Consider the following 9,926-nt stretch of genomic DNA (forward strand, 5'->3'; position numbering starts at 1 on the left):
GTTAACATCTAATGAAATATAGTCAAAATCAATACAAAAGTTGTGAATGACTCAAAAGAATAACCTTGTTACTTGCTAAATAAAAGTTAATACTACCTCCGGTCCTAATTATAAGAGCCAGTTGATTAATTTGAGGAGATTAAGAAAGTAAGTTGAGTTAGTTATTTGTCCTAAATAGGTGTTGTCTTTCCTATAATTATTAGAAGGATTATCTTAAAAAAAATTGAGTAAATATGAGAGACAAAGTGGATTGGGGCTTATATTTAGGACTAAAATAAAAGTCAAACAGGATCTTATATTAAGGACTGGAGGTAATATATGATTAAGTATAGTCAAACCGTACAAAAGATGTGAATAACCTTAAAAAAGTAACATTATCTCGGTTCCTAAACTTCAAACAATACTAACAACTTTTGAATAAATTTTACCAATTTCGGCATAAGAATCAGGCTAAAGTCTACATCTAGCCGCTTGATTTCATAAAAGGTTTCAATCTGATCCATTGACGTGTATATTTAATCATTTAATCCTAAAATTATTAGTCTGATATAATGATTTTTTTGTAACAATTATAGTTTTTTTTTAAATTAAACTGTTAGTATTTGAAAATAATTTATCAACATTTAATAGCTCAATATCTTTTTTTTTTTTGGTTAACAATTCAAGTTTAAACAACTAAAAATATACTTCTTAAATTTACATAACCAAATCGTAACCTTGTGTAAATTTAAAGAATTGAAATATATTTTAACCTATAAATTAACAAGCCAAGATCTTAACATAAAAATTTGAGAAAATAAAAACAAAACATATCTTTAAGGAAATGTTCAATTACAAATTTCAACGAGTAACAAAAAATTTTCAACTCATTTTCCTTATTTCGAAATAGAAATTATAAACCAGAGCATTTGTCTTTTCATTGAACTTCAAAATTCCATTTTAGGATTTTGCTACTTTAGATACCTCGTGAAGGATTTGACATTCTTTATTAGTCATTTTCCCATAGAAGAATTATCCTTAAATTAAATTTATGAAGTGTTCAAATTTTAAACTTTTCAGAAAACAAAATATAGCCCCATTCGACCCAATCAGGAAAGATCAAACACGCTTGTCTCACTGAATACCAAAAAAAATTAACGTGCCTTTTAATCAATCTGGGTCGTGGGTTGTGACGTCCTCTTAACCCGTACCAAAAGAAAAGCTAACATAGTAATAAGATACCAAAGATGAGTCTAATGAAATGAAGATAGCTACAGAGAGCTTAAATCTTGAGAGCATAACATGAACATCAAATAAATTTGCCAAGGTTTTTAGGGGGGTGAAAAGGACTTGGTACTCACTAAGTTTTCTTTTAAATATGACCAATAATTTGGAAGACGTCAAGGGGAGAAAGCACAAACCCTACTGATAAGGACATGACTCCATCTTCTACATTTAGTGCTGATCTAAGCGTTACAGTGACAGCTGAAGAAACAAGGTCACCTATTATAATTTACAGTGATATGCTGTAGATCTGAATAGGCCTTGCAGAATCACTAATACATACTCAACTATAAAATGGATATATAAGAATACTAGGCCAATCCTGAGACGAGAAACATCTTTCATAAAGACTCCAGACATTCTTTACCACTATGCCTATGAAGCAGATCATTCTAATAGTCTAGAGACCCCATTGACGCAATCCCATTGCTAGGATTTCTCAACTCTTGCCGACTCGCATAGTTGTCAGTGGTAGAAAGCCTGTGGGCTAATGCAGAAGCCGTGGGACCAGAACTTTCTCTGCCCATTTGTTGTACTTCAAGTGGAGACAGAATCTTGATGTACCACACATTGTTCACAAACTCCCTGCAAAAGAAGTGTCTCAGAAATACTTGAGAAATGGCATGGTGCCTGTAAAGGCTATGGCTAAGCAGAGGCAACAAGACTTTAGTAGTTTTTTATTCTTTCGTGGACCAACATTATTTTAGTATTTTTAAGTACAAAGAATTTAGTAGTATCAAAGCAATCAATATATTCAATATCAAGGACCAGGGTAAATATGAGAGACCGAAAAAACATTTAATCAATGTTACATTTCCAAATTATGGGTACCACGCCACAAATAATCACTATCAGACACTAGCGGAAAGCTAGTCATCAATAAATGACAACCAATATGACGTAACTGAACAAAAATTTACCAAAAACTAGTATAATGCAAGACTTACTGCCAAGGGTCATCACCAAGGAGAAGAACATCATTCTCCCGGTCAACGAATACAAGCTGCCAGCCTGATCTCTGAGGGTTCTCTAGTTGGCCTTCAAGCCCAAACATGCGGGCAAGCTCACTACGTAGTTCATCGTAGCTGCTAAACTTAGAGATGTCCAGTGACCTCCCAAAGCACCCTAACTTGTGAACCTGTCCGGAGAAAAACAAATAAGAGTAGAGAACATTAGATGTAAGCTCATCATGCAAAAAGAAATCATACATAAATATGAAGCTCTTCATGGTAACTAGTATATACTCATAATATAAATACCCTCCCACTCCCCATGCAGAAGGCACATTGAACATGAACATGCTACATGCCAGTGTTCCGTTTGCTCCTGGTCCTTTCATGTACATAATTAAAGATTTTCCAATTATATTCATTTCATATTCATCCTCCAATATGATATGAATCCATCCATCATCTTTCCTTCTTTCCAACCATCTTTTTCCTTTTTTTTCCTTCCTTTTCTCTCTCTGTTTCTTTCTTCTCTTTTTTTTTTTGGGGGGGGGGGGTGTTGTTTTGAGAGGTGCACTCACATAACTCACAAGGCCGCCCACGTAAGTATCCATTCATAGTAAACAATGCTATGCAGAACACAAGTACACAGACAGCAGACCTCTTTCTCAACACACAATAAAGAGATTGACGTATTGTATAACTCCACCATTCTGGGAGTAAAAATGATCTCCTAACGTGCGAATAGAACTCCAAAATCAGCCATGCCCGCCCTCTTTTCCTGGAGAAGGGAGCTAGAGAACTTTGAGGCCTTAGTTTCCATTTATTGATGGTTTACATTTCCGTTTTCAACCAAATATGACCAGTGCAAGTATATTTAAACATATTACTTTGCAGAGGTTCACCTACATTATCTCTGCAACATAAAATTCCTTCTTTCCATAAATGTTCAGATGCTGCTCAATTATATCACCATGTTCCCAGAAATTTTGATGTTTCCAAACCTATGAATAACACCAAAATATGATATTAAGTTCTTATTGAGCTCACAGGTTATAAACCAGCTTTCCTTCCTTGTGTATTTTAACTAACGTAAACCGCATTATTGAACAATTGGAATACAATTCAACATTGACGCAATTGTGTTTTTATCAACTATAGTACATCCTCACAATTTGTTATATGAATTTAGCTCACAAAATTTAGTCCAAAGAAAAAATGATACGTCCCACACTTCAGAAAGCAATCCCTCCATCCTCCAAATATAAAATGCCCAGTTTCAACAAAAAGTGAGGACATTATTTAAGAAACAGTGGCACTAAGGTACAAAATTTAAAAGAAAACTTTACCTTGACAAAGGTTCCAGTTGATGTATTTGCTTGCTCCACATTTTCTGAAGACTGCAAAAAACCAGATTCATCTACACAACTTGATGTTGTCATATCTGAACTTGGAGGATAATCAGTCCCTGTAGCACCACCGAAGTTTGAAGCTGAAAAGGGCATCAATAATGTATCATTCTCATTGCCAACGTTTCTCATGTTTGACATGCTATTTTGTGACATAAGAGTAGGATCAATATTAACCCCAAACAAAAGATTGGTCTGAGGATCAGTGGCACCTGGGTATGCAGAATATTCTCTTCCAGGAAATGGAGGCAAAATAGGAAGTTCAGATACATTTGAGTGTGATGTACCCAAGTTTCCCACCTGGGGTAATACACACTGAGCAGCAGCAGTATGAAACTGAGGTTCAGCAGTTATTTGCTTGGGTAGTAAGGAAGCAGGAGAAACCAGAGAGTTGGATCCATTCATGTTAAGTAACTGGGATACTCCATCCTGGGGAAGCGATCCAAGTAGACTGTGGATAGCAGAAACATCAGAGCTGGGAATTTGGTTCTGGTTCCTGGCAGGTTCAGGGAAACTCTGCTGCTGGCAATTTGAAGCAATGGCTGGCATGGGTGGAGAGACAAACTGGGTGGGTGATGCAAAATTAGACAAAGGAGAAACAACATTTGAGATCTGCTGCTGAACAGGTAAACTGTTAGGTCGATGCTGCTGCTGCTGCTGCTGCCTCTGATCATTATAAGGATGGTAACGCTGCATCTGTCGTTGCAGAAGTGAAGACTGAGAAGGAATCTGGTTTTCTTGAAAGTTGTATAGGACATTTTGGGACTGAGACTGCTGTAACACTTGCCTCTGGATACCAGAAGAAGGAGCACCAGGAACATTTGAAGACTGCTGAAACTGCAGCAGAGATTCAGAAGAAGGTTTAGACGGACCCATTGCTCTCATTTCCTGAAGTGCAGCAGCAGCCATTGCTTGGTATATTTCTGGCTGAAGTCCGGACATGGAAGCACCAAGTGTTGGCTGCATCCATGGTGCAACCCCCAGTCCCTGGAAGTTCAGAGATTGCATTCCTTGATCCCCAAGCCCACCTTGGAGCCACGTGTATGGAGAACCAATGTTCATGTCACCATCTTTTAGACCTGAAGCACACAAACAAGGGAAACAATTAAGTTGAGCCAAAGGAGAATATGCCACGTAACTCACTGCACAAGTAAAGCAATGCATGCTACCAAAAGAAGGTAGTCCTGACGGCCAAGGGCGTTTCAGCCTCAAAGGAAATGGGGATGGATACATAGGGAATGTTGTCAACGGTTCAATCTCCCACAAGGAAACTCTAGGCTGCCTGTCCCCTGCAGTGGACTCATCCCAGCCAACCTGCACCAATAGGCAAAAGTTTATACATTCTACATCATTTCCAAAGGTTCCCAATATTTTAACATTTTAATATTGTTGAAAAAACTGTATTGACAAAGCCCCATAGCTGTTTAAAGTGAATGATTTCGACAAACCTTCACTGAACGCCAGTGTGAATTTGGCCAGCGAACAGGATCTAAATCACTAATGCCTGTTATAGTACCCATGTACCTGGACAAGGACATATTAAATAGAGTAAACGCATCATTGCTCAATAAAACCAAAGAAAATAAGCAGTAACGAAAGGAAATGGTCATCATCATCATAACAATGACAACAACGATGACAATTGCTATGATTCACAAAAGCTTCAACTGTCACGAATGCATAACCTGTGCAGCTGCACAGTCCCCAGGCTGAGCTGCTTTATTCATGACTTGTGAATAGTATAACTCCTTGTAGACTTCATTATTTATATTGATATAAAAAATATTAATAACAGAAGCCAACCGTGACAACAATTCTTTAGCAGAAAAAAAATTTTGAGAAAGAAAGAATAAAAAGCGGAGAGAAGTCTATGAGCACAGTCTCTGAAAGAGGAAGCTAGAGAACCAAAATGATATAAAACAAAAGGTAACCAAAGATGAGCAAACTTGTCCAGCCAACGACAAAAAATTCTCCAGTTATGAATGGCAAACTCAGTTATCTGCAAAGCCTAAAAGAGACTGAGTGATTGATGTGAGATCATGTATTTATCTCCTGTTCGTGCATCTAAGTATGTTCCTTTCATTCTAAAACAAAACACCATGCAAACAATGAATATTGTGTGAAAGTAGAGTTTGATTATAAAATGACCAGACCAGTGGAAAATTACAAACAAAAGTAATACCTACCTACGGACACTTGATTCTTCTGTCTCGAATAACATCCTAAATCGCATGCCAACAGAAACTCGGGTATGATATACAGCTTTGACATACTTGGCTAAGGGAATGACAAATTCTGATGGGCTTGCCCTATTAAGTAAAAAAGAAATTAAACAAGGCTTGAAATGTGAAAGTTAGGATTCAGCAATATTGCAATAGCTACAATCTATATCATTAAATTTGTCAACCTTGGGTTATAGAATATAGTAAAGCGGCTATTCGTTGCAGCCGCGTGAGCTGCAGCAGCAAGAAGACCTATATGCATGCTGTCACTTGACAAAACTGAGGACGGCATAACAGTCTGTGGACGAATTGCTCGCCGGATTCCCAAGAGTAATTGATTTTTATCATTCCTGGTGCAAAAAAACAGGAAGATGGGTTACACTAATATTTATTGATAAGTTTTAAAGCCTCCAATAGAGATACAGAGAAAATTCATCATCATTGATCATTCAAATCGATGAGGACCACAGATTCTGTAAAGAAAGGTTGGTTATTTTGTTATGACAAACTAATGAGATCAATGTATAAAATCTGGTTAAGAAAGCCCTACAGACAGAGGTTCTATTAGAAGGTTAAACTCTTTGACTATTATGACTATTATAAAATCCATTACTTATGCTGACAAAAAAATGCATTACTTATAGTCTAAACTTCCCTATTTTTCCTTTATGGCTTCTAAGAATCTACTCAAACAATCACTGCAGATTTGCTGGCAAATTCCAAAGTTTGTAAATGCCAACTGTTGTTTCACTTGTAATCATAAACCTCAAAATGATAGTAAAAACAACAATTACGAGTGAGACCAATGGAAGATGTATCTCCTGAAGGTCAAAAGATATAAGAAATAATGTGTACCAGATAAAAAGGACTGAATCACCAGCAACAAGCCTCTTAGCACTAACAAAGACACTCCACCCTGTAGTTAGAAGATGCCTCTTCGGCTGACCTACAAAGACAAAATCAAAATCAAAAACAGAAAAATAGTGAGAAGCCAGGTGGTTCAAGCATCAATATCAATCCATGTGTAGCATAACAAGGCCATTACATGCCAATTCAATTCAAGTGTTTTAAGTGGTTATAGATAAATTATCTAATGTTGGGAATCTGATTCTTAAGCTAGGAATCAGGTCTGCACCTCTCCTCAGTAGATTGGGAAGAGGAAAAACAAAATAAACCCATTGCACAAAAGAAAATAAGAACAAAAATGAACCAACAACCCACCCACACTCCTAACAGGATAAAGTGAACAAAATTCGCAACATTACTCAAATATTATATAAATATAACAAATGCTTCGAAAGGCCAACCTCGAAAAATGTGTCTGAATTTCCATTCATTATCATGGAGATCCCTGGCAATTAGTTCCTGTGCAGGAGGCTGCAGCGAGTAATCCTAAATAATAAATTCAAGAAAGGGCTGAAAGGTTAAGAGCTTACAAAGTACCTTCTACATGTCATATATAACTGACCAAACCATAAAGTCCACATGACTCACAAGAGGAGGGAAGACTTTTTCAGCAGCTCTTCGAGGGACAGAAAATCCTCCATGAGTGCTGGTATCACTTGCTGTTAATGTTTTGCAGAAGTAGTTGGTTGGTTGTTTGCTGGCAGTACCCAATTCTGCAGGCAGTAGATATATATCCTTTCGCTCTTGCTACAAAACAAATTATGGCAAGATATCACTAAAATAAATAAGATTAAAACATTTCAAAAAAACCAAACAGTCAAAAAGTAAGTACCGGACTTAAAGGTTGCAGAGTCATTTGAGCATATACTTCATCCGTTTCCACATCTGCCTGAAAGTCATAAAGCTTAAAAGCTTAGGAAGTAACCCTACGATAAAGTTTCAAAGCGGATTTAATCAAACACAGCAATCCTTACATGCATAGTCACATTGTGAAGCTGACAGATAAGCTGTGGTGGCAAGTTAGGGTAATTGGGAATATGTGCATCTATTTCCTTGTTTGTTGAAGCAGCAACCTGCAAAAGGCAAAGGAACATTAATTTCTGTCAATTAACTGAATGAAAGCATGTACAAATGAAAAGTATGAGAAGCAATCTGTCCTTAAGAAATATAAAATGTGAAAGTATATTAGGAACATTATCTATTGGGATTAATGCAAACTTCAAATCATGACAGAGTTTTATTTGTCCAAGTAGATAATATGAGAGGTGCTCGCTTTCAACCTAGTCCAATATATACAAACATAGAAGACACGTGCAACTTGATTGTCATACAAGGTCCAATAACGTATGATTGTCAGCAAGCTCTATCATAGGCTCACTGTGATTCTTTCTTATTCCCATATAAAAATCCCATGAACTTAGTATTAATATATGGGCTTGCGCATACATGCGACTTTACCATATATTTACAGAAAGAAACAAGTTGAAGTCTAGCCCGCCAAAATTTAGTTTGCAGATTGAAATAGTATGATTGACCTATTCATTGTGACTCTCTGACAACTCATTTCTTATCTCTATGCAATCTTGTGTTCTTGGACAATCATAAAATCTCTTATCAAAAACCCATTGAAAACGATTAAAGTAGCATAATAGCACTCAACTAATAAGATGAAAGTTGTCATACATACCTGCTCACTATGACCTTGGGGAAAGTAGACCACACGACTTCCAACAGGCGGCAGAGACACCAGAGGACCAGCACATGCATGCCATAATTCGGAATTTAAACATTTTTTCTCCCCTGTATAATCACAATCTGATACAAGGTGTCTATAAGATTGTAATTTGCACAATCAAAAAATAATTGTGTAAATTATAATGCATCTTCTTAGTTATACATATACAAAGAGGATCGCATATTAATAATCACGTATGACTAAAACATATTTACAGAAATCGCCATTAGTGCAGCTGAACAATTCAGACACGACTTAGATGTTTCAAACACCGTGAACTTGACTAAACCTATAAATTTATAAACAAAACAAATTTATAAACAAAACTGCAGAGTCTACTTTACTCCTATAATACAGTTGATTCATATAATACCAGAAATGGGATGCACGAGCCATGTGACGACAAAGACAACTGCCTCGCGAAACTAAGAATTGCCCCGGACAAAGTAAACATTACATTTGAGGGGGGGGGGGGGGAGGGGGAAATTTTGGCAACGCATAAGCTAAACTAAACTGCACAAAGGAGATGTTACCTTCTTGAACCGGTTGACCAAGTCCTGAAGAAGAAAGCCTCATATTAAGATATCTCTAAGCAACCAAAACCACTCTCAGCCTTCAAACCCAAAATCCAATAGCGTCCAATCACTTATTAGGCTGCCCAGTCTCAAAGCATTATCAAGGCGTGTTCTTCATATTCTCTGCACCAAGTCCTCCCCCCCCCCCCCCCAACCCGCCCAAAATTCCAAAATTCACAGAAGACGCCATAAAATATCATCCAAAACCAGTTCCAATGCAATACCCAAACCTTCTCGTTCTCATAACCCCCAGATCTTCTAATTCACACCTCCACCCCCAAGAAGACGTACCACATTCAAATCCAACATCCCAGAGCAAAACCTCCCGAACCCCCAATCCACAAGCCCAACCCCAGAAGCAGCTTTTTGCAGCTCAAAACCCTAGGCGACCAGATCTCAAATTGAGCATACTAGAAGCATGGAATGAACGCGGGGAAGGTGAGGCAAAAGCTTAAGGAAGCGAGGGCGACAGTCGTGGAAGCTTTCTGGATTGGATTTCAGTGTAAGAAAGCGGAGTGAATAGCAAATAAGGCAAGAGAGACTTGTGGTGTTGCGGAACTCTTACTCAGCTCACGCTCAACCCTCTGGTCAAGATAAAGTCTTGGCTACGATCACTTCGATCAATACAATAATGGTAATTGATAGAGAGAACGTTTGGCTATTTATAGTGCCGATCGTTGTAAGTAGCGATGTAGTTATCTACAGGAACGTCCCGTACCTTCTACATTTCGTAGATCCCTATTCATCAATCATCATTCATCAAAAAGATAAAAATGAGGATTCAAGCACTCCACTGTCACTGTCGCTGTCACTTGACTTTCTTCCCCCCAGCAAACGGGGAATAGTACACGATTATTACATGTTATTTT

At 37.5% G+C, this 9,926-nt stretch overlaps 1 protein-coding gene across 5 annotated transcripts; it reads right to left on the reverse strand.

Moving 5' to 3' along the window:
- Positions 1-1,314: 1,314 nt before the first annotated feature.
- On the reverse strand, positions 1,315-9,717 carry LOC114760157 (auxin response factor 6). 5 transcript variants are annotated; one of them, XM_028949423.1, is made up of 15 exons: positions 9,016-9,705; positions 8,435-8,562; positions 7,722-7,820; positions 7,580-7,636; positions 7,336-7,494; positions 7,149-7,233; positions 6,697-6,787; positions 6,027-6,191; positions 5,806-5,928; positions 5,068-5,143; positions 4,789-4,933; positions 3,832-4,698; positions 3,560-3,702; positions 2,211-2,401; positions 1,315-1,848 (listed from the first exon to the last, which is right to left on the reverse strand). In XM_028949423.1, the coding sequence occupies exons 1-15, from the start codon at positions 9,056-9,058 to the stop codon at positions 1,656-1,658; spliced, it is 2,565 nt and encodes an 854-aa protein (XP_028805256.1). In that variant the 5' UTR covers positions 9,059-9,705; the 3' UTR covers positions 1,315-1,655. The 5 variants fall into 5 exon arrangements, with proteins under 5 accessions (XP_028805256.1, XP_028805255.1, XP_028805254.1 ...); XM_028949422.1 differs by having other exon boundaries at positions 3,560-4,698; positions 8,435-8,547; positions 9,016-9,711; XM_028949421.1 differs by having other exon boundaries at positions 3,560-4,698; positions 9,016-9,711.
- Positions 9,718-9,926: the final 209 nt, after the last annotated feature.

The sequence above is a fragment of the Neltuma alba genome, unplaced genomic scaffold, assembly GCF_004799145.2.
Source record: "Neltuma alba isolate B1F8T4 unplaced genomic scaffold, ASM479914v2 tig00010941_pilon, whole genome shotgun sequence".
NCBI lineage: Eukaryota > Viridiplantae > Streptophyta > Magnoliopsida > Fabales > Fabaceae > Neltuma > Neltuma alba.

Coding starts and splice junctions, on each gene's coding strand:
- LOC114760157 (XM_028949419.1), bottom strand. CDS start 9,058: ATGAGGCTTTCTTCTTCAGGACTTGGTCAACCGGTTCAAGAAG. Junction 6,788..7,148: donor ATTCAGACACATTTTTCGAG/GTTGGCCTTTCG, acceptor TTGTCTTTGTAG/GTCAGCCGAAGAGGCATCTT. Junction 5,929..6,026: donor ACTATATTCTATAACCCAAG/GTTGACAAATTT, acceptor TTTACTTAATAG/GGCAAGCCCATCAGAATTTG.